The following is a 27,682-nucleotide window of genomic DNA, read 5'->3' as shown; positions in this document are numbered from 1 at the left end:
CTACTGAGCCTCCAGTCCCAAGACTGGTTTACAGGGATCATCCAGAAGAAGCTAACAGGGTGAGGTGTTCCTTCATTTTATGAGAATGTGCTAATTCAAAGCCAGACATGCAATTTTAGTGGCACGGATTAATTTGGCTTAATGCTGGATAGTCATCTAGATGCCAATTTCTATGAATTTTGCAGTCACAACATGGTTTCCATTAGAGTTGAATATTCATGCATGGAAACTGTTTTCCTTAGCAATAATTTTCATTGTCACTGTATTTAATGGAAACCACGCTGGAAACAATACACCGATGAATCACAAGTACAGGAATTATAGTACAACCACCCAACACACGGGAGACAGATACAGTCAGGTATGAAAACAAGTTAACAATCATGTCAAGTGCAAGTCACAATATTTCTAACTCAAGTACTTCTATAGGAAAAGTTCCTGATGCCAGGCACTGTGAGAAGTCAGCCACAGCCTATTTCAAATAGGTCTCCTTATAATTATGCCTTTACTCTTAAAGGTTATGTGAAATATGAGACAAGCTCAATCTTTATGTGCCCGAGAAAGAAACCTACACTGACAACAGGGATGCCACTTTTCCTGTTTGTACTTAATCCAAGGACAGAGGATATGACCCACTGTCTGTCTCATTCTCTTGGTGCCATACAAGAGATAAAAATGAGTTTGGGGAAAAATTCCTTCAATTCACTTGACCTTGTTGAGTGGCAGAACATCCACTCCCTGTTGAGAGCTTAAATTCCCTCAGGGAATTTAAATTCCACCTCAGGGTGGGAGGTGGTCAAATCATATCGAGGAAGCAAGGCACATAGGACTGGTCCAAATACAACACTCTACACAGGACTGGGTAGGCACTCATAACAAGGGATCAGTCAAAGTCCTCAAAAAGAGTTTGTTATTCCGCACAATTTAAGCTGGAATACCATCCAGGCAGGTGTATTATATATACGAATCCCCTACTTTTAGCTGGTGGAGGAAAGCAGTGGAGGAAGTAGTTTCCAGTACTAAGTTTTTTGAGCATTGGTAAGCCCATGTCATTTCTGCAGGCAGATGATGATCTGGATTCCTGGGAATCCCAAAAAACCTCTAGCCAAGGGCATGAGAGTTTTACTCCTCCGACTCTACAGCACACATTTGTTTTCATACATCGTTTTCAAACTGGTATACAAGTCCCCAGACATATTCCTCCCAGCCTTACTGAGCAACTGGCAAGTACTACATCAACTTTACAGAAAAGGGAGCTAGGACAAAACATTCAAATAACTAGTAAGGTCACATAAGAAGTCACCAATACTTCTGAGAATACACATCACACCCTGACTTTCTGTACCTAGCCGACTTGCTGCACATGTGCCCATCACCACAGAATCCTCTTCTTACTTTGGAGAATCTACCTTATCCCAGATTTCAATATGACCTCTATAAAACTCTCTTGCTTGCCTCCAAACCAGCATGACCTGCAGCGATGCAGCACGCTTTCCCAGAACTCAGTGTACTCTGTGGCTGGACACCTCCCCTACGGGACTGACTGTTGTCCTGTAGTGCCCAATAAAATCTCTCCTTCCTTGTAACTCTGAAAACACTGTCACTTCCAGTATACACAACTGCTGTCAGAATCCCAAAAGCCCAGCAAGAAAAATAAATACTGAAACACAAAGCATAGTTACTTTCTGAATCTCTTGATTTTCATTACACACACCCTGAAAGGCTAACAAATCAAATCTCTCCCCAATATCCACAGTGCTAACTGGGATGTTTCTAGAGCTGATAATGTGATATTCCTCAGAACACGGGGTCCTAATACCACAAACAAATGAAATACATAACACCTTTTATGGGGGATACTTTTCTGATTACTGGGAATTCTTAAAGATACTTGGTCTAGCAACCCAAGGGTCTAGCGACTGGCCCTTGATAACATTTCACAAGACCAGGACACTCTGTGAGAGTCAGATTCAACCACGTGCTTTTGTCTTTGCGAAATGACTGCGATTCACGCAGATTTACCCAAATCTTAGCCATGACACCACTGAAGCTCAACAGAAGCTCTCAGATGACTCTTTCAGCCCACAGTGAACTCTTGCAGGAATGTGTTGTCCCCATTTTCAAACAGATTAGCTGACATATAACCAGGGTTTGTCTACGCAAGTTGCTCTACTCTGTAACTTTCCGATAAAAAGGGCTTTGTGAGGCTAGACCTCTTTATGTCTGTAAACCTGAAAAGAAGGCAAGATTCTGCAAATCATTAGAGCTTAAAGGAGTGCTTTTGCTATTTTTTTTTTTTTTTTTCTTTGTTTAATTACCCTGCAGGATGGCAATTAATGGAACATGTGGAATCCCTTCCCCAGCACAGCCAACTCTCAGCTTTAGCTTTCAGTCTTTCTGCAGAGCTTTTATGTTTTCTGGGAACTTTCCTGTGGTTTTCCAAGTTTAATGGATGAATCATTTATCTGCTCCTTTACTGACTTGCCCACACACAGACATTCCCCAAGATCTCAAGAGGCTTATTCTAATGCTACTTGCATTGGATTTACACCGTGCTAATTCACTGATATAAGCAGAGCCTCTTCTAGTGTAGGACGGGCTGCCCCGACAGTCAAAAAGCCCTAGAGATTGAGATGTCTCATGACTTTAGGGATAAATGTCCTCACCCAACCTAGTAAAAGGTAGCTTCAGATACCAAATGCATTGAGATGAAGAAAGCTGACAGATGTTCTAACACCTTCTTGGCCTAGAAGAGGCTTTAACCAAGGCCTAGAAAAACATGCCAGACGGGCTATTAACACTGCGTTATCCAGCAAAGAGCAGACAACCTTCAGAAACCCTCACAGGTTTGGCATGGGTATCTTTGAAAACCAAATGCCTTTCCAATGCCATTCAACATGGGTTTGTGATCACAAGCATAAATATTTACCATGTTGACCATATCTGAGGAGAGGTACAGCATTCACAGTAAATCAAAGCATGCTGGTAACAAATATACTGGTTGGCCTCATAGAGCACATATAGAATCATAGAATGGTTTGGGTTGGAAGGGACCTCAAAGATCATCTAGTTCCAACCCCCCTCCACCAGGTTGCCCAAAACCTCATCCAACCTGGCCTTGAACACTTCCAGGGATGGGGCTTCTACAACTTCCCTGGGCAACCTGTTCCAGTGCCTCACCACTCTCAGAGTGAAAAATTTCTTCCTTATATCCAATCTAAATCTCCCCTCTTTCAGTTTAAAGCCATTGCCCCTTGTCCTGTCACTACACGCCCTTGTAAAAAGTCCCTCTCGAGCTTTCCTGTAGGCCCTCTTTAAGTACTGGAAGAAATATCCATCAGGAGGGACACAAGTATCACTGATCTTGCCTTGGAGCAAGAGAATGCATTAAAAGACCACCTGAAGTTCTTTTGAGCCCTAATTTTCTAAGCTTTTACGATAAAACACTGGGATCTAAGACCTCAGCAAAGAAGGAGATAAAAAGAAATACCGTGTTTATTTGACATCTGCTCTTTGTTCAGCATGACATCCTCTATGCCATTAACATGGCTCCTCCCTTTCAGCAAACCACTGCTTCCCTAGATGACAGCACATTAATAAATCCTCTCCATCTAACGTGACATGAGGAGTGGCTTAATTAAGTGGAGCAGAGGAAGCGGGGTATCATCTACATGTTTACTCTACTTTGATATGCTAACAGCCACATTCCAGAGAGCTTCTCCAGCACACTCCCCAGCAACAGGAGCCCTGGCTGCTGCTTGAATGCAGATCTCAAACAGGTGAAAACACAGTTCCTTTCTGCATTCCTGTTTCTCTAGTTAAAGATGAAGTTTTTGATATTTAGTCCAAATCAAACCACCATTCCTGAATGTAGATTCCCCAACCCTGGCAGCTAATTCACTGTTTCTTTATAGACATCATTACATGTGCTGAAAGTCTCCATGCTCATGCACATACATGGAAATACATGGGCCTAATTACTCCAAGCAAGATATATTAGAACAGCTTTAATCCTGCTAAGAGGAAAGGCAGGGGAAGAGCTAGCTAGGTGGATCTGAGAGAGGACTCCAGCTGGGGAGGGACTGATGCACTGGATGAGTAAATACATAGCGCTGGGAAGTATACAGAAGCCTGGCATAATTCAAAATTAGTGAACAAGGGAAAAAGACAGATGGGAAGAGACTAGGGAATGAGAAGAGACGGGGACAGAAATGCAGCAAATGGAGATAATATGAGTTTTCCAGAAGTCTTCAAGAAACATGACTTTGATCTCATAAGCAGCAGGGAGCCACTTCTGTGGGAGGCAGGGGTCAAGGAGGGCAGGAGATAAGATCAGAAGGGAAGATGAGCTCTCTGTGTACTCACTGGGGGAGAAAATGGATCTACAGCCCTGGGTCATATGTCTCTGGAATCATGGGTTCACTTGAGGAAAGGCAGGAGCCAGACTGCAACAAGGCCTGATGAGAACAGGGAAGTATTCAGGCAGGGAGGCCTGTGCCTCAGTCTGGGCAAAAGAATGGCACTTAACATAAGGAAAGGACAGCTGTTAGAACTGGTATAGAAACAAGCCATGGAAATCAGCAGGACACAAGCTATGGAAAGAGAGAGAGGCATAGGAGACAAGGTTGTTCAGGGGTATCTTACATCAAAAAGGAATCGGATCCAGCAGGAGTCAGGGGAGATTTGACGTTTTTGAAAGACTACAGCAACATGTGACTGTGAACTCAAAAAAACCATCACCATCAAGTGTGAAACCAAACTGTAAATCAGGATTTGGATTCTGGCCCTTGAAAGTCACCTGTGCCTGAGGCTCAAAGGCATTTGGATTTGAATGTGTCCTGTTAGCTTTATTTTGTTAAGTGGATGTAGACTGCACGGCAGAGATGAACCTTCTGGTCCTTTCTACAACCTGTTGTAGAATCAAGCAGGATCTTCCCTTCTCACATTCATGCAAATATTGGCAGGGTAATATGCAAAAGACAGGCAACCTGCCAAGGCAAAAGGAGGACTCAGCGCTGAATTCAGGATTTGTGGAGCTGTGTGAATAACTGTCTTTCACTTCAATGGCTGAAGCAGAGAGACACAGGATAGAAATGAGTCTACATTTCTCATCTGCTGGATTGCTTGACAAAAGGAGAGAGCTCCACCTGTTCCTTCTCTAAACAGCCTTCATGAATCTCACCCTTCACTTTCTCAGATGTTATTAAAAATCAAAATTATTTCAACATTTCAGTATTTTCATTTTGACCTGTCCTATTTGGTGCAATAGGCCTGAACTCAAGAATTGCTTCAATGCCCCCTAAGCTGCATCTTTCAGGAAATAAATAAATTACCAAAGAAAAAAAACCACTAAACTCAGCCATCAGAAAGGACAGTGCTCAAGGGCTACCATGTCCCATGCTCACCACTCTGGCACATGCCTATATTAATCCGCTAATACCCATCCTGTTCTGAGGATGAGTTCCCATCTGAAGGTTACAATCTTCCAAGAAATGAAAAAAACACCCTGGCATTGCCTACAATAGCTGCAGCTTTGCAAACTGTGTAGTGTTCCAAAACCAGCTTTGAGGCTATTTTCATCTTGCTTTTTCAGATGAGTTCTGTGACTTCCAGTTTTGAATTTGTCAGTTTGTCCCTGCAACTCATCTGAGCCATCTGCTTCAACAGAGGGCCCCAGTTCAGAGAGAATGAAGGGGAATGAAGAAAAAGATCAAATCAGAGCTTTTAATGAGACTGCTAAACAAAGAGGAACATGGAATTTAGCAGCAGGGATCCTGGAGCCTTCAAATTCCTCAGTATCTCCCAGAATGAAGAGACAAGGTCTGACTTGGCAATAAATCAGAAAAAATATTTGGAGTCTCTGTACCAAACAGCATCTGCTTTAAGAGCTAACAGTCAGGGTTCAGCATTCAGTTCCAGTTGTTCTTTCTCGTAATTGCAAACACTAAGAAACTCATAAAGCTATGCAAATAAATTAAAAAATCATTTCAACAGTTTCAAGAGCTTTACTTACATGCCTATCTCAGCCTGCTGTGGTGTTGGTCGGGGGTGGGTTCATGAGCAAGGATCAGTCCTGCAATCATTCAACAACGTTCAGCAATGCATCATGAACAATGTTTCAGTGTCTGGAGAGTTGCAGCGCAGTCTGCTGAACGGGACAGTTTTGGAGATGGCTGAACACCTGTGCTGCTGACGAATGGCATTTTTCCACAGCTTTCAATTAAATTATTTCCATGTTCTTAAAGAATGACTAAGTAATCATTACTCTCAAAAAGTGAATGAATCTATACTTTTGAAACATGTTAATATTTAAAGTGTATTTTATTTTTAGACACTGTACGCATGTCAAGTTGGTTTTTTGGCCAAATAAGAGCAGCTCAGACGACTAGCAGAGCAGGCCAGCAGAGGGATGATTCACAGTAATCAAACTTCGAATAGATGGCTTTTCCAAATTGCTTCTGTGATACTTCTCAGCTCCTACGTCCTGACTTACAGGGCTGTCAAAGCTCCTGGCTTCACTTTGTCAAGCTGCCAGCCAACACATGCACTGATAAACGTATTTAGCAATTCTTGGTTCAGCCCTTCTGTTTTAATTCTTTGCTGAGTGCTGATTTAACCTCACAGCCTGCCTGACTTGGGAAAAGTGACAAAGCCAGGGTTTGTGCCGGATAACGTTAATAGTGTTGAGTTACTCTGCTGAAGTCAGAACTTGGGCTGAAAAGTTTGTATCATGCAAGAGAATGAAGCCGGTCCCTAATACCTCAGCACTGGCTACTACCTCTGCTGCCGGGAGCAGGGAGCGAAAACGATCCTTCCACACCAGTGGGCAGGGAGAGGAGACTCAGGCAGTGCCATGGCTCTGCTTCCCTCCTCACACAGTAGTACCACAGTCAACACATCTCTTCTGGCAGAGCGTGATAGTGTGGTGGAAGGGGACCCTTAAAACTTAAAAACCCTCAAAACTTACTGCAAAATTAATGGCTTGATTTCGTATGCGTTTGCACTTCCACTTGGCATTTCTGATGTAAATGTGGGTGATGCAGTCTTTCCCTCAGTGGCAGCACCAAAGGGAGAGGGCTTTCTTTTCTACTCAGTTTCCTAGTTTTCGGAAAAATTCCAAAAGTCTAATATTTCTGAGATCCATATCCTCAAATTTGACTCAAAATTGGTCAATAGATTAAAAAGCTATTAGGGAAAGACTATCATTGGAATAGACAGGCATCAGCACAAAGCACACGCGTTGCTCATTCACCAAATCAGGTTAAAATGACTATTAACCTAAAGGGCTCTTCTCTGGGTTCCCAAACAGAGCTATCAGTTCCAACTTCCACCCCACAGGAACGACCCGCATTGTACTTTATGCAGACCTAAACACATCACAGCACCAGCCTCACAGAAGAGAAGTAAAAGCTAATTTCAGAGGTAATGAATCCACTTTCTTTAGTACCCTTTTCTCTAAATTACTCAAAAATAAAATGTCACCTTTAAAGTAACACAAGCTAGAGAGAAATTTTCACAAAGAAAAAGACCAGCATGAGCTTTTCTCACACTTAATAAAAAGAAACCTCTCGTGTTCAAACACGAGCTTCCGTGAAAGAAAACACAAATTTGGATGAACACTGCTGAGCTCCTTGCGATGACTGACAGCAGCCAGAAGAGTCCCTGGTGCCTCACAGACACAAGTCAAGGCACAGTCCCAGTCCTGAGGCCTTTACAGTCTGCATTCAGAAATGACAGCACGAGGCTCTTGGGGAGGCTGCACCTGCAGGCAGCACTAAGGAAACTGTCACAGTATCCCGCAGAAGCCAGCGGGACGTTTCCATGCATGCATGTTCATGTTATTGCTCTGGGTCTTTGTGCTAAAGCACCAGGACCAACAAGGAGAGCGCTGCTTCTTCCATTCTCATGTGCTTTTAAATAAAACACCCTTGGGAAGCACAGACGCTCCTGTGACTCGTATGGTGGCTGGGTGACACGTCCAGTTCTGAGGCAGATCTGCGTGTCCCCGACTGAAAACCGCGTGCCGAGTCTGCAACATGGTTTGTGGGGGCTTTCACAGCTGTCCAGCTCCGCTCAGAAAGTGGCTCATGGAGAGAACGTGCAACGGTAACAGCTGTACCTTCCAGCCACGCAGACAGGATATTTTTGTCTAAGCCTGCTCTGGTGCCCAGTGGCAGTGGCCTCGTGTAATGAGATGCATTTCCCAACGAAGCCACCTGATTAATGAGAGAATAAACAGCTCCATGGCATTCACAGAAAACAAGCTGAACATGTATTACATCCGACCTAATTATACCAGCTATAATAACCATCATGGGCTTGATCAAAATCTTACTGAAATCAATAGCAGTATTATCACTGGCTTTGGAGAAGGCAAATTAAGCCACTTCCTGGCTTCTTATACTTAGTTCCCACGCCCAGAAGGCTACTCTTGGTCTTTTTTACTTCTGTGTGAAGTCAAAAAGCTCTATTTACTTCAGTGTTTAAACCATGTTGTGGCTCACAGACACTGGTGCATGAGTGGCTACTCTGCATCTCTGTAAACACACCAGTTCATTGAACTAATACGGACTACAGCCCATATTTTCTCATCTTTGAAAATGCAACAAGTGACCCAGATAAAGATAAAAATTGAAAAGAGAAGGATCATTCTGAGATACTCAGCCAAAAGTTATCACTTTCAAATCTGTCATTCAGACAAGAAAATCCCAAGGATCTAACCATCACAGCAAACACCTCTGCACTGCAACACAAACCACAGCAGTCAAGAGTTGAGGCCCACCATGGAAAGGACCAAATTCTCTCAGAATCCAGAACTTCAGTAGTCCTAAGCAATATTTTTGTGTTGCACAATCTGAGGTCCTGAGGTTCAGGAAAGCACCTCTACTTCAGATGCTGCCTAAGCATGCACCCAGATACAGACTATCAGGCAAGAATCACAGGGAAAACTATCTGGAAGGACAGAGCAACCCCAGTGAACAATGCTGATTTTCTGAAGTCCAAGTCAACGGATGCTTGTAAGAGGTCATCAAAGGGATTAGAAGGAGCACCAGTACTTCCCTGGAACTGATCAGGAGTCAAGACATAGGGCAAGAGGTGTGTAGTCAAGAATTTCATCCATACTTGGATCCAGGCAAGGCCAAGGTGGAGACAGTACTTTCTCTCTGACCAACGGACATATCAGGGTATAGAAGATAGGAAACAGGAGTCTACAGGTTTCTTAAACAGAGATATATATAATATAAAATTCTAAACAGAAATCTAACTTCAATCTTTTACTTTTCTCTCATTTCAAGACCAAAGTCTGATTAGACCGATGAACTCATTTTAGAGCATCAGTTTAACTTTCCAACAAACAAAAACATCCACACAGAGTTTCCTGACTTACTGGCCAGTTTTCTTATAAATAACTGCAGTGTTTACTCTATTTGTCTACTACAGCACAAATATTGCTGTACATGCTAGAGCTTGATGGACGACATTATTAAAACCAACAAGTAGATCCTCAGCAGAACATTAATGTGTACCCAGCAGTCTAATTATGGTCAGACAGAGCCTTAATGCAAACAGATCAGGCAAAATGGCTACACAAAAATGTATGACACAACTACACAAAACCAACAAACATCTTCAACCTGCTGACTGCTCATGACCACTAACTAAAGTAGAAATACAAGGCTAATTCCAAGCTAAGCAAACACAGAAATCTTTAGCATTCTACAAATCACGCTGAAAGAGTACAGAAGGAGAAAGATATTCAATGAGTTGGGTCTAGGATCTCTTTTTTTTTTTTGTTATTATTTTTAAGTTCAACATATTTCTATCAGCTGATTGAAAAGGTAAAAAGACTTGTCAAACTAATTCAGACAAACACCTTGCAGATTATAGGATTCTGAACCTGAATTTCAAAAGTGTATGTAGCAGAAAAACTGTGCCCAAATAAAATTCCAGGAGTTCAAAGGCCAGTTTATATATTCAAATACAGATATATACATACATGTATACCTCAGCGAGAATTAGGGTAAAATTTCACCATCTCCTACAGTCACCTTATTTAAATTAGCAAGAACTCGATAAGGAAACCCCAGTATTTTCTACAAGGAAGATCTGCTCAAATTCAGGTACGTAAAATTCCAAGTACTCTGCCATGCATTTAGAGACAGTGTTTTTTTCCAGAATGGGCATTATCAAAAGATGCATACATTCACATCAATGGATTTAGAAATGCAAACACGTGCACAGTTATATTCACATATTTTCACATTGATCTAACCAGGAAGCAAAAATAAATAGAGAGGACCAACTTCTCTCTAGTCTGTGCTCCAACCCAGAGAATCATTATACCTCTTCGAAATAAGAAATTGCTCAGAGGAAACAGAAAACTGAAAGTTCAGCCTATCAGAGCCAATGATCACAAGCACCACGTTGTATTCACTCAGGGTTATACAATCTGCAAGACAGCTGAAAAGCAAAAAGACCCTACAAAATCTGAATCTTTCCATGTATACCAGCACTGTTGATTATTAATGCCTCCTTCCTCCCTAGGATGCGCAAAAAGGCAAAATCTTATTTTTGACCTCATCAGCCTATTCATTTCTCAAAAGAGACATGCCCAGAGGCAACTTTGATCCCTGCAGTATCTGACTAAAATTTTTGAATTGGCAGAAATACAATCAACCTTTTATCACTACTTTTTCCTGCTTATTCTTCAGGCCAGTGAAACCAGTTATTTCTCATGTTCCATGACCACAAATTTCAGATACTACCTACTGCAATGAAACTCCATCATAAGCTTTTAGAAAAAGCGAGGAATGTGAAGCCCACTGCATCTCCCCCTTCTCCTTGTCTGTTCTGGCAGGAAGAGTCTTCAAGAATTCCAACGAGTCACTGAGCCATGATCTTGCTTCCTTTCCTAGAAACCATGTTGGCTTTCTTTTATCTCTTTTTATCTGTTTGGCCTGTTTGCTCACCTTTACCCACTTAAACATTCCCAAGAAATGAGGTTAAAAGAATCGTTCTCAATTTTCTGGACATTAAACAGACACGTGAATTTGCTGATTCAGCAGGCCAATCCTTAGCTGAGCATTATCTCCACACCAGATGTTCTAAGGTGAGGCCAAAAGACAACCAAAATTATCCCAAAGACATAAATTCTGAGCAAATTATGAAGTAACCATCTTATCTTTGGACACGGTCTCCTGTAGAGTAAAAGAATCAGCTGAGATGGCTGGCATGATTACTACTTGTTTTCTGCATCATCCCTCTTGCGAGTTTGCTGTCAGGGAGCAGCTAAGGCAGGCAAGGCTCCAAAAGGGAAAGAGAGATGAAGTTGAGCATGAGAAGGCAGGAAAAGGCAATGGCCTCACTGACAGAGGCGCAGTCTCACTGCAGCCAAGCAGAGAGGTTCTTAGCAGAGCTTTCTTGAAGCATTTTCTTCAAAGCTAGACACCTGAACCACTACACAAGTTGGCCCAGGCCGCTGAACTCCCAGGAGGGCTGGGCATACCCCCAGGGCCCCAGCATTTGCCATCCCTGCAAACGCATCCTGTATCTCCCTGAACTGCTGCAGTTCACAATCCTACATGTTAATGTAAAATTACATGGTAAATCATCTTATTCTTCTGTAACTGCTTCATCCTCTTCCTAGGTGCCTCTCCAAATAGCTCCGCCGTTTCTAAAAGCAACAACTACTGAAGAAAGTTTAGCTCTTTGATCACTGTCTTTTTATGATCTACCATTTAACAGACCACAGGACTCACAGTCTTGACACACAGAATCCTTGTCCAACAGTCAAATGTAAAGGATTAAAAAGAGGGTATGCTGAAATAGGATGGATTTTCATTTACACAACATGATTTTTCAGGTGTAGGGTATCCAGGTAAACTGGCATTTACAGTTTAAATTCACTTCCACTATGGGTAACAGAGCATTTATACCACTTCTGATGGCCTAGATGAGACCTCCAAGTGGGTGAAATTTACCCATGTTTTCATTTACAACTACAGCACAAAACATTCGCAGCTGATCTGTTTTGGAGTCAGGAAACTACAAAATCCAATCATATCACTTATATTTGCTGCACTGTAACCACTACTCAAGCGTGGGACAGAACCTCTGAAAATAAGACTGTATTTTTAGATGCCTAAAAACAGCTGTGACCACGGATCATGAAGCAGCCGTCGTCTTTAGCCCCTCCATTTTGCTGAGCTGTGAACACAGCACAAATCTAACCATGAAGTGGGGTGTCCCTGTAAAAATACTGATTTTGCCAACAAAGCGGAAGTGTTTCTCTCACAACACATGATGGGAGACCATGGTCTGTGCATTCTTGGGTCAGCTCAAAATTTCATCTCCTCTCCCACAGCACCTGCCACGAACACTTACAGCCATAAAGTGAACTTGTACTGGATCATAGCTGGAGCACACTTCCTACTCCATTTTCAGCACACTGGTAAATACAGGGAAGATTTTCAGTGGTGCAGAGTGCTGTTAACAGGCCCAGTTCCTATCTGCATTATATGTAGCACAACCACAACTGAAAGGTTTGGAGTTTGTGCTGAGGCAGTGGAAGTGGGAGAATTGTTAAGAAACAACAACATTCCAAGGACTTAAACTGACTTTCAATCTATTGAGTGCACTAGGTGTAGCAAAATCCTTCCAGGAGCAGATACCCTGCAAAATAGGTTAGGTATTAGAGTCAGTCACATTACCAGATGGTTAACAAAGGTTGAAAAAAAAAAAAAAAAACAAACAAAAAACCCAAACAAAGCAACCAAATGAAAATCAGTGCAGGTCAAGCTTCCTTACTGGGGACGGGGGGGAGAACACATGCACATTTCCCATTGCTGCTTTCTTGGTTATCACTAGTAAAGTCTCATCTCTACGTTATTTAAAACTTGCTCTCAAAATTGCATTTAGTCTTGGCAGCTGCAAGACAAAAGAAATGTAGAAGTATAGTAGGCAACTGTCCTTCATTTCCTTCCTTTACTCTTACATATCCTGTGTGCAACTGGAATGCTTCTATTTCATTTTCCAGTGGAGCAAATGCTACAGTGAATGCAATCATGCCTTATTACCCTACATGTCTGTAGCCTATTGCACAGCTATGTACAGATGTTTTTACACAGCTTGGGTTTTTAGCTACAGGGTCTATAAAACAATAGAAACTATCTGAAATGTTTTCAAGCCAGCAAAGGATAAAGGCACTGTAAAGCAGTCAACTGGATAAAAGCCATCTATGTCTGACAGGAGGAGAAAAACCTCAGAGGCTTCTCAATTATAAATGTGTCAGTTTTCTTAAACAATATGTGGCTGCAGTCTGCAGCAAGCTGACCAGGCTGGAACATGTAAACAGAGGTAAAAATAAAGACCCAGGCAGTGGGAAGAAGAAACACAAACCTCTGGCCTTTTGGAGGGCTGAATAATTATTTTAGTGACCTGAAAAACTGGCTGCTGCCCAAAGAAGCTGAACTTCCACTGGGAAGGCCTGAGAAGAGGTAGCATTGCCTCCAGCTGAGGGGCCTGGGCTGAGACTCAAGAGTTGTGGCTTAGCCCCCAGCCAGCTCTGTCCTTTGGCGTGTCCCTTCACATCTCGAGGCCTCATTTCCTCACTCACTACAATGGGATAACAGTTCTGAGCTCTTTGGTAGAGCTTTGAATTTTACTGAGGAAAAGCCCTATTTACAAATTCATTTCCTTCTCCTCTCAAGAAATTCTTTTTACAAATAAAATAACATACAAAACCTCAATGTATTGCTTAATGGCACAGGTCTATCAGGGAGACACTGCGAACTAAAGGGTAAGGCACTGGATTGGAAGTCGAGATGTGCAAAATCTATTCCCTGCTCTTGGATAAGAAACAATGAGCAAATGCTTTTGTGTTATGTCAGCAGAAAATCCTGCTTTCTGCTGCAGAGAATCTTGGGTTGGCATTTCTAGCACAGATAACTACAGCAAGCAATGGGTTATTTATAACATACTGACAGCAGGTTTGACACTGTAGAAAACAAACATTATTTCTCTTTCCACAGCCTCATATTATAAAAAAGAAAGGAGGAAGCAGGGTGAGCTATGAAAGCAGAACAGATTATTTTATTTGTTTTATATTCACGCTTGTGAGAATTCCCCAGAGAAACAAGTCCTCAGCAAGGGGAAGTGATGGAGGTGGGGTGCGAAGCTGGTGAAGCAGTGCAGAAAGCATGCAAAATGTGCAATCTGCAAGTCTCCATTTACATGGACGAGGCAAGAGACAACAGCAGAACTACTAAAAACTCCAAAAGACAGAAATGGTCTGTCCACAGACCTAATATAATGAGGTTGTTCTGCTCATGTCTGCCTCAAAGGCTTCTCAGCTTCACACATACAGTAGCAAAGAGCAGTTCCAGAGCTTTTCTTGACAGTTGTTTGGCAGTGTGTGCTTTGCTGGACATCAATTAGGTTTCTGCCTTCAGCTTGTCTGTTTGCAAACACAATGACCACTTTCAGAGATAAACAGCAGAGATTTCTTTAAATCATGATTAAATGGTATTTAGCCATAAGCAAAGCCTTGGTTCTTAGGCAGAGTTCCACAAATCATCTCTAATTTAGAAAATAATCAAGGCAGAATACTGTCTAGGAGATAAAACTACAATTCAGAAGTTCTAGCGTAGCATATTCAAGCAAACCAAAACCGTAAGAACTGCCTGTCACACAAAAGAACATTAAAAAATTCTGTTTCTGATTGTTTTTTACTCCATGCTAGCAGGAAAACTTACTGAGTTGCTTCTGAGGGACGTTATCACATTAATTCATTGGGAACTGTTAGTTAAAACATTATTAATGAGTGCTTTTCCCCACAATGATTGCATGTCAAAGCCCCAGACCTAGGAAAGGGTAAAAAGATGGGGAAGGGAACATCTTATGCAGGCATCTGCCCTTTAAGCCGGGAGACTGAAATTCCCAGGTGCTTTGTATACATGTCTATATAATTTCACACAGACATAAACGGCCCTGGAGTGGAATGCAGTACATGTTTGCACCCGTACCAGCCAAACTGCACTATGATTTAGCGCGTAAAGTGAGTTATGACATGGAGCTGAAACGAAAAAATAAAGTCAGAGTATCAGAATAAACAGCAACAAAGTCATGGCAAGTATTTTGCCTCATGACATACTCCTTTTAATAAAGGCAGCAGAAAGGAACTTAGTTACACACCGATTTGACATTCGGCTGGGATTCGGTTCAGAGTCCTAGATGCTGGATGGGAAGGTACCATAAACACAATTCTTGTAGCCAGTGAGTTTTCCAAAGATATTCTCCACTCAAATAGTAATCAGCACCCACCTTGTGCAATGACGAGATATGATGGCCTGAAGAATGTTTACTCAGAAAGAGGTTGTCTAGTAAAGGAATATTATGGCTCCTTTCCACAGCATTTTAGACAGTTGTTCTCTCGTTTGTCAAAAGACATTAACATGAACCATTAATAAAACATTGGGAGAAGGTACAGTTTTGAAGCTAAGGTAAGTTTAAACGTCCTGCACCAACTTCCAGGCGAGTCGCAGTAAGGAAGACAAAAGCTCTGGCATAAAGCCTGACTGGAGGGTTTGAGCGAGCAGCAAGAAAAGCAAGATTTAAGATCCGTGAAGGTATGCTAACGAACAAAAGCAGGGTGGTAAGCTGATGAGAAGATTTTGGACATGCTGCCTTACAGTTGACAAAGACTGTGTATGTATTTCAGTAAGTCAGCTTAAATACCCATGAGCATTAGTTACCAATAGCAGTTTGATGGTGGAAGAAATGAAAGGCCAGGTACAGAGCAGGAAGTGTGTTATTCCTCCTCACTGACAGTGTTTGGTTCCGAATGACTGAGAACAAGCTACCTTCAAACACACACCACCACTGTGAGGCCTATTGTTTTATCTTGTGGGATGGGTGCTTACTAAGCAGACAGACAGACAGATAAATAATTGGAAAATAAAAGTGCTTGAAACACGTTTTGGGGCTACAAAAGGAGAACGATGTATGGAGAAGAACTAATAAGGAACTGCTGGAGGTTTATGAAAAACAAAGTGTAGTAAACGTAGTGAAATTCCGTGACCTCAGTGGGCAAGCCATGCAGTTAGAGTGATGGAAGACAGACCATCCAGGCCTCTCCAGGGAAAGCAGCCTCTTGGTGTCCAGACCCAGCTGAACAATGAGAAGATGAAGGAACAAAACTGAGAAAGAGCTTCTAAGAGCTCTGAACTACCACCAAAGAGAAATAGACCCTTGGCAAAAAGGCAAGGGAAAGGGGTTAATCATGAGAGCAACTGAGGGTCTGTTACACTTCAGAGCCAGAGACTGGAAACACACAGAAGGAGGAACAATGACAAATGCACAGAAAATCTGTCACTAACCCTCCCTCCACTAAACGCTTTCATTTATTTTAATTACACAAGTTAATTCTTGCCCCCAAGACACAAAACAGCAGAGAGAAGATGAAGAAAAAAGTTGAGAACTAGAAATTCAGTCAATAGCATTCACAGATTAATAAATTTTAAGAACAGAACAGACTGATCGCTCACCTCTTTTCTACAAAAAGACCTTGCAATGGGCCCATATAAGCTCTGAACGAGGGACGGTATCTTGTGTTTGGCTACTGAGTCTCCTCCAGAAAGACAGTCCATTTTCAGCTAAGGAGACCAAGAATCCACCACTGCCCTTAGGATATGGAATAAAAGACAAACCTAAACAATACTACTGAGCTGCAAAACAAACCCGAAGGCAAACAAAATTTAAATGCTCTACTTTCCATAACAATAAAACCAGAAAATAAGTCTCTGTAAAATAATATCAGCACTTCACTCAACCAACTACATTGCACACATTGTAAGTGGTCATATAAATCAATGAGAAAGTCGATGTATTCAACAATAAATACATAGTATGTTAAAACTGGCGCTTTTTTCTTTTTTTTTTTTTTCAAAACTGGATGAAAGGGAATAGATTGTGTATGTATGGCCATTGTTTGTATTCTGTTTTTCTTGTCTTTCCAAAAGCAGACTGGTCAGCTTCACTGTGGTTTCTACTAGGTTTCATTTTCTGGCTCCGACAGACTATTGTTTCTTTGCAAGATTTTTAAATATTTCAGTGATTTCTGAATGCTCAAATAGACACCTTACTAGACATGTCAACTGCTTTCAGAAAGTAAACAGGACCATCCTCAGGATATCAGGCTTTCGAAAAATGTTGCAGGTACCCCAAACCAACTAGTCTCTCTTGACAAAACCTCAGCCAGTTGTTTGACAGAGGCTCAAAGCAGGTTTACATGTGTCAGACAACAGGAAATAGGAACAGGACAAGGATCCTGACCCCACTGAAATCACTAACAAAACGCTCGCTGAGTCCAGCGCAAGCAGGATTTTCCTCTAGCCTTTAGCTGTGAGCCTGCAAACAGCTGCGAGGTGAAGCAGCCTGGCTGAAGCCGTGTCCCTGAAACAAGAAAGAAGGGAAAGTGCACACAGGACACTGAAGTGAGGAAGAGCAAGGGTTACGGCGGCAGGAATTCCTGATTATTTGAGTGGCTGTGCTCATCCCAGTGCTTCTATTAAAATTTATGCAATCTTATATTACACTCACTTGGCACACAAATCCTTAGTGGGAATTTGGAAGAGGAGAAATTGCTAGCTGGTGAAAAGAAATTGGAAGGCCGTTGTGGGTAGGGTGGGGCGTGAGATGGTAGTGATGAATATGCCCAGTAGCACAGCTCTGCACTGTCTGGGTTGTGGAGCCGAGCGTTTATTCCCTAGCAACCAAAAGGCAAGGGAAAAAGTCTTCCACTGCGCGGTACCATGGCTCCCTTCGGTTTCAGAAAGCCAGCAGCCTGACTCTCCCTTACCCTACACAAGTGACAAAAATCTGCAACGCTGCAAGGTCCCTTTCTTTCACAAACACCAAAACAACTTGACAGTGTTTCTTTAAGGCACATTTTAACCTACAGTATATGTTCATTTTAATGCATTAAAGTGCGTTTGATTTTGGTCCGAAGGACAGTCCCAGCAAGGCATTTGCTAAAGCCAGGCACTGCTTCTCTAATGAATTGTTTTAAGCAGCAGGTATTTCTATTTATTCTGGCATCAAATAAAAACCCGCCCTGGAATATACAGAAACATTCAACACGAACCACTATGGAAAATGTTTTTAATGTGAGAATTCCTTTTCTTTTCCACTCACAGCAAACCAGCTAGTCTTTTCCCTTTCCTTGGGGATTAATTCTCTGTTGTGACACCATTAGGGAACTGGAATCAGTATTACACAGGGAGAAAGATTTAAATGAACAGTACAGAGTACAGGCAGGACCAACCAGAACTGTTACTTGCTGTAGACAGGAGGTCACCCAACTGCACATGGAATAAAAAAATTACATGGAATTTACAAAAGTTTACATGGGGAAAAAAAAAAAAGGACAAAATCTACTTGAAGACATAAACCAAATGTCTTATTTGCAAAACCTGGGCATATTTTGAAACACTTTACTATGATAAACTGGTAAGAAGAAAGCAAACTTCCTACAAGAGGAGGGAAATTTACTCATAGCACCATAGTAGGCAGCTCTCTAAGACAGCACTGTTCACCCATAGCTCTCTACTCACTTTGAAATAAGGAAAGGACCAAGATATGAACACACTGGTACAGCAGAAGGATGTCATCTGTGCAGTCACTCAGCAGCACGGTGACAAAAGCAAAACCCGATTTCCCCATTCACATATCAGTGTTTGGAAGACTCAAGAAAAAGGACACAAATTATGGAAGGATTTATAATCTTCAGGACTCTCAGTAAGTTATCTTTGAGCCTTTTAATTAAAGCCAGCCAGGAGATGGGAATGTTTTTCACAAAACATTGCTTCACTTGTGGAAACAGTACGGAAAACTATGTTTCTCCATCACCTCCGCTCTGATGCTCAGTTTTCTCCAGGCAGCTATTCCTTCAACTAGACCTGCCCATCTGCAGCACATGCACTGTACTCTGCTTTCTTTTCCCCAGCATTGAGCCACAGAAAAGCACATGTGACTGCAGCAGAGGTAAAGACATTTTTAACCAGGGCAATTTAAGGATATTTAAGACACACTCTCATTTTCCATTTCCCAATTCCACACTGCCCCCACTTTTATTATTAGCTGAATACAGGGAAGCTTCAGCTTGGATCTGGGGTAACATGTACACTGAGGAATCAAGGCCAAGCTTTGCCTTGAAATATGCAGGATCATTCCTAACTAACCGTAAAGCTGCTTATTTGGCACTAGCAGTGGAAATATTGAACGAAAGGGGCATTCTCCATCTGCTTATGTCACAGAAAGGTTGGATTCTGACAACGAGCAAGGCTCCAAGCTGCAGCCTGATATTAATAGCTAGACATTAAACTCTCAATTTGGCTGGCTTAGAGGTGGCTCAATTGGAACAAAGATTTTTCTGCAGGAAACGGCAGATCTGGTTAGAGTCACATCACGAGAGATGAGTCTGAGGCAGCAGCAGGCTGCAGACTTTTTGACCGGTGTGTGACAAGGCTGCGTTGCACAAAGCGAACGTTCCTGCTCAAACTGCGGAGCGTATTGGAGGTCTGAAAAAACCATTGCCAATGTATTGCACACAGGCATGTTGCTTTCCTTCTGTCTGCCTCCTCTTGAATTCACTAGTTCTTAGGGCTAACTCAGACAAACAAGTGGGGCAACGAACGCTAACAAACTGTTTCCTAAACAAAGGTGGTTCTGTTTCTTGATGCAGCGCCAGTGGGGTATCATCCCACAAAGACATACCTACATATTTTCACCATTTTTGAGCTTGTTTCAGCCATTATGTAACCTTCCACACTACCTTGGCAGCTGGGCCAAAAAAACTTGAACGAAGTCCCCAGAGCAACTGGTTTCAGTGAGGGGCCCCTGCCAGAATACAAATACAAACCTCCTGCTGCTGTTTTCTCTCTGTGTCTGCATGGCAGGCAAAGATTCCAGACAGGTTTTTCAATATGGATCTTTTTGAGCACAAATGAACACCTCTTATAAGCCACTTAAACTTCATAATCCCACTTCCGAACAACAGCTGGGCCTCAATAATTCCACCAGGGAAAGCTTTGCTTCCATATTTCTCACAATGTAAAGAAAATCAAGGCACTGTCACTAAAAAACCCGTTACCTACAGCGCTCTGAGTCCTCTTATTTCAGTACGCATAATCTAATAGATTCTTTATAGTCTTTTAAACATGACTAAGCAACATTAGATTCTGGACTTGAATTGCATCATATACTCAAGGACATCACAGCGCTTTATACGAGAACCTCTTAAGCCATGCAATGTCCTGTAGCTTTGCACTGAAAATCCTCATTTCATAGAGGTAGACAGAAGCATTCAGAACGTAAGTGACTTGCCAAACGTCGCACAACAAGTCAATGCCAGAGCTGGGAATAGAAATCAAGAGTCTAGAGACCAGATTCTCTGCCTTATATAGAGTGGTAGCCTCAGTCTCCCAGGGGAGGAGGGCGCTTGCTCACCCAAAGGATGTTTCTTCCTTTACAGCACAGCAGTGTACCACATTGCAATGGCCAGCTTCATCCATAAGCTGGTATAAAAACACATATGCATCTGCTGAGACCATGTTCTTCATATTAACAACAAAGTATACGGGAAGAAATGAAAGCAAGTTGCTGTTCTAGAGAACTTTGGGGAGTACTATAACCTCAGCATCACCATCAAGTCCAAATGCGATGCCACTCTTTGGACTAGCCTCTTGCTTTTGCTGGTGGTCTTGCTGATTTAGAGGGTACAATCTGGGAGCTGGAGTGAGGAACAGGAATCTAGCAACAATAGAGATGGCTGAAAAGTCAACACAATTCTCCAAAAGCCAATATGGTATACAAATGGCCATCAGCCTACTTTGATCGTCGCTCTCGTATCAAGCCCAAGTAAACGCTGTGAAACATTGTTACTTATAGAAACCATGTATATATACGGGGCACGAATGGTGGCTATTAAAAACCAGTCAGTCTGCCACTGACACCTGGTTTTCCCTGTTCTGACTAAGGAGGAAAACTGGAGAATCTTTCTGACAGTTAAAATTTAGTACTACCAACACTAACCACTTTTTCAAACCAGTTGCATGTCACGGAAGTACATTCCTTAATTTATTCTTCCTCTGCTGTGACACATATGCAAATGACACGACAAGGCCAAATTCCCCTCTGGTCTAATAACTGTAATATGAATGGATTACATATGGCCTAACTTTCATCAGTAAAGAAAAATCACATAGTTATATCACCAATACAATCCCTTTGGCAGAGAAAGGGGAATGAGGCTAATACAGTGCTATATCCATCCACAGAAGGCAGAGACAATGATCTTGGTATAAATCACAAGTATATGATACATTCGGGGCACCACACACATTGTCCATAGTTATCAGATACTATCTTATGGGTTTAGGACAAACGTAAGGACTCAAACATGAAATACCTGTTTTATGGATAGGAATCCATCAAAATCCAGCATTCCAGTTTCATATTGAGTCACTGCATTTCTCCTTATCAAGCTGGTGACCAGAGGAATTGGTTATCCTCTTCAGGCTCTACCTCCAGCCACTAAGCGTAAGAAGTACTCCCATGGCAGGGGGGACAGAACTAGATGATCATTAAGGTCCTGTCCAACCCAAACCATTCCATGATTCTAAGTATTTCTCAGGGCAGGGACAGAGAAGATATCAGAGTACAGTATAACTTGGGAAGACCTCATTCAGATTGCAGTCCTACCAGAATAGTTCCTTGGTTTAGGGTTTGAAGAAAACTTTCAAAATATGCTGCCAGTATATACAACACAAAAATAAGGGCCTAAATTGTAGATTATCTGAGATGGCTGCAGTAACTCACCAATTTGGGTACAGCAATAATGCTTGAAAAAATCAATGTTATAAAAATATTTACTTATTTCAACAGTATTTAAGAAAAGTATCATGTGACAGAGGACTTAATCTGTACTCGGGGATAAGGCACACTGCCTCTGGGTTCAGACAACAGAAACGGTGAGGCATAAAAGATGCAGAAGTGAAGATGCTAGTGCTTTGCTGCCACATAATGAAACTGTCAGGGGAGAAGGAAAGAAAAGTAGGATTGAAGAGAGCAAAGAGGCCAGACTGGTTTCATCCCAGAACATTCACCTTCTAAGTGTCTTGGAAAAACTATGCTGGAAAGAGTAACAAATGAGTTTTATCTTTATTGCTCTGATCTTCCACTTTCTCTACTGGAGCCACAGCCTCCAGCAAGTCACATCACAAGAAAGTACGTGGGTATTGTAAGAACAGAAAAGAAGCCATAACATATTTCCTTAGTCATGCTGTCTATGGCAATATCATTCCCTGAACAGAGATCTTCAACAATACAGTCTTTAAAAATGGAAAGAGCTCTGACCTTAATCAGCATGTGTCTTCCATCAGCTCCTCATTTTTATTTTTTTTTTGTAACTTCTTTATTGTATCTTACCACAGCCAACTCCAGACACTGCTACACCGTATAAAAACCTTCCCCAGTGGAAGCGTGTTTTCCATTGGACATAGAATACACACATTGTGAGGGATTCCCACTGGAAAACTTCGATGTAGAGGCCAGGCCTTGCTCATATTTGAGAAGAAAATGTATATATTTTTCAGCTCTGTATTTCCTCCTGTCACCTGATCAATCCCCACCACACAGAGAGGGAAGGACCTGCATTCTGAGATGAGACTTCTGTAGGTAGCCTCAGAGCTCCTGCTGAAGGCAACTTCCCCCATGCTCTTCATCACCCACTACCGTCAGCATAGCAACCCCTAGTCTGCGAGTGTCCCTCTGAACACCAGAGTGTACAATCAGCTGAAAATCAAGATCCACTCCAAGTTTACACAGAATGTAGGATAAGGGGCTGCTTGACTTTCAGGCAAGTCTAAAAAATCATCCAGTCATCATAGAGAAGATGTTGAGCTATGCCTCCAAACACTGCTGCTACAGATACAGTGAAGGTTACTGCTACCTAAGTTAAATAAATAAATAGAGTATTTAATGTGTAGGATGTAAGGACCCTGTGTATCCAGGGTTTGAATAAGATTAAAGGCAGTTAGGAAGTAGGAGGAGTAGGAAGCAGAAAAGAAGATTTAACTTGGCTTTCCTACAGTGAGGTATTCTTCTCTGGTGTCTGAGTGCCAGTTTGATCTGGGAGTGTTACACAGGTTCTTACAAGGGAAATACATTCATCAGTTAGCAAATTCTTGGTTCAGGTGAGAGAGCACTGAAAGGAGCATTATACAGACACATCAAAAAACAGTTTCTTGATCTCCAATTATCTAATTCTACATCTGCTCCAAAGAAGCAGAAAACTTAAGAGCATTTCCTGAACTCAGAGACCTCCAGTACTTGGAAGGGTTTAATATTTAATGGCTTATTTATAGTTCATACCCTGCTCAGCTAATCCATATTTGCATCACAGACATATACAGAATAGCAAAAGCGACATTACGGCAAACCAAAGAATGAAAGATTGCCCAGAAAGCTCCTCTTAGCATAGAGGTGGCTATCACAATACTGTCCCCTACTTCTTTGACTTACCCACAGTGTCACAAGGCTCGTCTTTGTGTACGCAGAAATCTGTCCTAGAAAGAAAAACAGAACAGAAGTGAAACATATCCTGTGCCTCCAGACTTCAGGCTAGGAAAAAGCAGCGATGTGTATGACTCACATATCATGGGTGTTGAGGTTTGGGGTTTTTTTAAACTGCTGTGCAGTCTACACGATGACAACATAGATAGCAGCACTGATTGCTACTGCAAGACTACAAGCAATTATGTGAATCAGCTCCATACACTACAGTCTAATTTAATAGATTTAAGATTTAGCACGTAGAAGAGTACTGCCACACTATGATGTCAGACTTCTTCAGCAACTCTCTTATTTTCACAAGAGAACTGTAACAAAAAGGAGCAGACACCCTGTGATGCAACAGCACCATCAAAAGTGGGAGGAGAAGATACATAGGGACACCGCCTGGAGACACAGAACTGATCATGTATACCAAGACATTCTGAGTTCTTCAGGTTTTTTCCTTCTTCCACTGGAATAGAAAAGGACAAGCAAGACTAAACAGAGAAAGACAGACTTTGACAAAGAAGAAGAGAATTTCAGGATTTGCCAACTAGCAGCTAGGTGAATTGGCTTCAGATAAACCTATTACAGTCACATTTGCTATTTTATGATTTGAATCAAACACAGAGGGGTTCAAGAGACTTCATTTGGTCTCTGTTATTTCCTCACATCTCATTCAGTCTCCCCAGATCTCATCCAGGCAGAAAGAGATAGTACATATGCCACTGGCACCCACAAATCAACCAGGGATCCACAGAGTTATATTAAACAGAAACAGAATAAAAAGCCTTGAAACTCATCCCATCTATGTGATGTGAGAAGATTTTGTGAATGAGATTGGTCATGACAGAAAAACAAGTGTGGGAGGACAGGTATTTTATACCTAAACGAACAGTTTGAATACATTTCAATAGGCACTCAGACCTAAACTTTAGGAGCTATCTTCACCAGACCTGCTTTGCTGTGCTATCCGCTACGAAGAGGAGCTGGAGAGAAGCATCACATGTGCTAAAACATTTCAGAAGTTCCTTAACCCAAGGGAAGCCAAGGAACCATAATCCCTATCATTATGGCTTTCCTCACCCTGTGGGGAGGCTAGTGAGAGAAGCATATTAGTACATTTGGAGTGTGTCATTTGAAATGCCTGAGTCCCCAGGGGGATTTTGAGTTTAAGACTTTGGCAGGGGAGAGATTAAAAATGCTTAGAGAAAGATAATACTTAGAGAATACTTAAAGATAAGTACTTAGAAAAAGAAAATACTTAGAGAAAGATTAAAAATATTTTTTTCTTGAGAAAAAAAATATGAAACTAGGGTTTATAAGAAATGGGATTTAAGGCCCAGAACTGTGGCTGATGAACCCAAACCCTTCACACTAAACTCCTTTGAAAGTCACAAATCAAGTTGTCAGGGCTCATAAGGAGAGAAACAACAGCTATTACCAGCTCTTGTAAAGCAGACGTTGAAAACTAACCATGCTGCGATGCAGAAAAACCGTAACAACCATAGAAGTTGTAAAAAATCAGATAGGAACAAAACAAAATCGGAAGCTACGACTGCACATTGGCCCCAGCTTTCATTTTTCACCGCAGCCTTACTGCGTCTCGGCACCTTGGCATTCCAGCCTTTCCAAAGAAGACTAATGACAGTCTCCTGACGGAGCTGGCACAAACACGTCTGCTTGAGCTCCCAGAGTCAACGTGACGGAGGTTTATTTAAGGACTTATTATGTTATATAAACTGGTAAATCAAACAGATGCTTTTCTTGTGACAACAGATAGCTGAACTATTAGTAGATGGCAGGAGGCCATTGCTAGAAAAGCATCTCTCTTTAGGGCTGGCCAGCTCTGCAAATAAAGCACAGCAATTTTGCTCCTTGCACTGTGTTCTCCACTGAAAGGTGTCTGGCACTTTCAGGCAGCTCCCTGGAGAAATTACCACCGTGCCTTAAAATGAAGGGTCTATTAAATGACCCAGCACAACTTGCTGCAAGAGACTCTCCTACAGAGGTAGAACAACCCTGTCTGTGAAGAGAGTGCTGTGATGCTGCCTGGTCAGGGAAGGGTTTGGAACAGGTCAGCAAGAAGAACTGAACATAGCTGCCCAGTTCACTGCATGTGGGCCTGAAAGCATGAAACCTCCTCAGCCCGTCCTTCAAACTGTCATAAAGACAAGCCCAAGAGATGCCGGCCGCCTAATCAAAGATCTTGTACTAAAAGGCTAGGCTTTAAATAATCTGAACCTACTGTAAACATTATACCCCAAAACTCTGTGGCCAAACGGAAAAGCACATCCAAACCTTTAGTCACAAAGGAGCTCAGTGGGTCTCAGTCTTCTTCCAAAAGCAAACAGCCACCCCATCACAAAACCTATACACTGAAACTCCTGCAATCCTTTCCTGACAGCCAGAGGGGAGCCGAAGACTGAAAAGGCATTCAGAAAGATCTGTCTTACCTGTGGATCAGTCACACCACTGAGGTAAGATGGCCCCATCGTGGCACTGAAGCTGATCTGCTGCTAAAAAGATTTCAATCACAGGTCTCTCTGGTGCATTTTTAAGCTTGACTGCATCTATATTTTGAAGTGAGAGCTTGACATGAATCATACTATAATGATACTCCAAGGATATAAAAAAGCTACCTTAATATTCATTGCATGTGCAGAGGTCTCTTACCACAGGGACATAGTTCTGTTAGCAGAATCTTTTATAGAGCTGCGTTGGAATAAAACTCTTACTCCAGGAGCTGCGGTTCAAATCCAAGACCTGACCTTATCGCGCTAAGCCTTGGATAACGTATTGACATCGCACACTGTAGTCGTGAAGCAATTTTACTCTTCACTTTTAGCCACTGACGGTATCAAGCAGTGTTCTCATCTCCTAGGGACCTGTGAAATTCTCAGTCATCACTTGTGGTACTGCACATAATGTTTCCATTAGCAGACTTAAACAATTCTCCTGAAAAAATGACAAGTCAGTTGTTTTGTTTAATCAAAATAACCAGAAAAGAAGAGCTCAGAACTCCTCCTACAGTCACTCTTCCATCTGGCTCACACAAACTGGAAAAAAATACCTAACTGTACTAAGCTAAATTCTGCAATTCAAGTCTTTCCTGTAAGAAAGAAGGACAGTAGTTGAACTGTACAACATGAATAAGAAATATTCTGTTTAATGGCCAATTCCCAGCATCCCTCAAATGGCACCTTTTGACCAGTTTAACCCTGCAGGTTCATAAAGCTAAAGGACAGAGGCAACTGGTACAGTCAAAAGCCTGCCAAAAACAACTTTCCACATCGATATATACATTTAGTAGCACTACGCGCCCAGTTTCCTTGATGCACATTGAATTGCTTCCTTTGCCCATTTAATGGGAAGGCAAAAGTCTGAAGAAATGTGGAAGGGAGGAGCAGGCTGCAAATTGAGTAACTACACCAGTATGTCAGGAAAAAAACAAGTCTTTGCTTAATGACAGCTCTGAATTCTGTTCCCATCAGTGTTGTGTCATTCTTTGCTCTCCTGTCACATCACCTATGGTCTAATAAGTGACCCAAACACCTACAGCCAGGAGGTTGGGAGAACATCAGTATGTGTGAAGATTCCTTAGGGAATGCAAAGGACAGATCAAGAGGAGGAATGTGTTTCAAATGACACATGCTTCTAAGATCACTAAGATACAGATTCTGCAAACAGAAGTTATTCTGGTCAGCTGCCCATTAAAATAGGAAGTCCATTGTCTTTAGATGCCAGAGATATGAATTTCTGCAAGTTCAAAAATAGAATGTGAAGAAGAAAAGACTGATGATTATAGAGACCACAACACTAGACTCAGACCTTCAGTGCTATAATAGATTATTCACACTGCCTCATTTATTTACTGAACCAGACAATGGTACACCTTATTTCACAGATACAGTATGCCTCTTACCTGGAACTCAATCAGGTGGATACTACTAAAATCCCACAGGAGGGATATTTGCCACCTTAGTAATCTACTTTTGCATACAAATGAGAATATGGGGAACATCAGTTAGAGGTGAAGTTTCAAAAGGCAGACGTGCCTTGGTGTTTCAAA

The 27,682-nt window shown here is 41.9% G+C and overlaps 1 protein-coding gene across 3 annotated transcripts in view; it reads right to left on the bottom strand.

Moving 5' to 3' along the window:
- ADAMTS17 (ADAM metallopeptidase with thrombospondin type 1 motif 17) overlaps positions 1-27,682 on the bottom strand; it is a 189,827-nt gene that overhangs the window by 120,314 nt on the left and 41,831 nt on the right. For all 3 annotated transcript variants that reach the window (XM_086620322.1, XM_086620323.1, XM_086620324.1), the window contains exon 7: positions 23,581-23,624. In XM_086620322.1, coding sequence (XP_086476448.1) covers positions 23,581-23,624 — 44 coding nt within the window. The remainder of the gene's footprint in view (positions 1-23,580; positions 23,625-27,682) is intronic.

This window comes from Tauraco erythrolophus, chromosome 14 (genome assembly GCF_009769465.1).
Source record: "Tauraco erythrolophus isolate bTauEry1 chromosome 14, bTauEry1.pri, whole genome shotgun sequence".
Taxonomy (NCBI): Eukaryota; Metazoa; Chordata; class Aves; order Musophagiformes; family Musophagidae; genus Tauraco; species Tauraco erythrolophus.
Note: the sequence above shows the minus strand (reverse complement) of the source record. Positions and strands in the feature narration are given on the sequence as shown.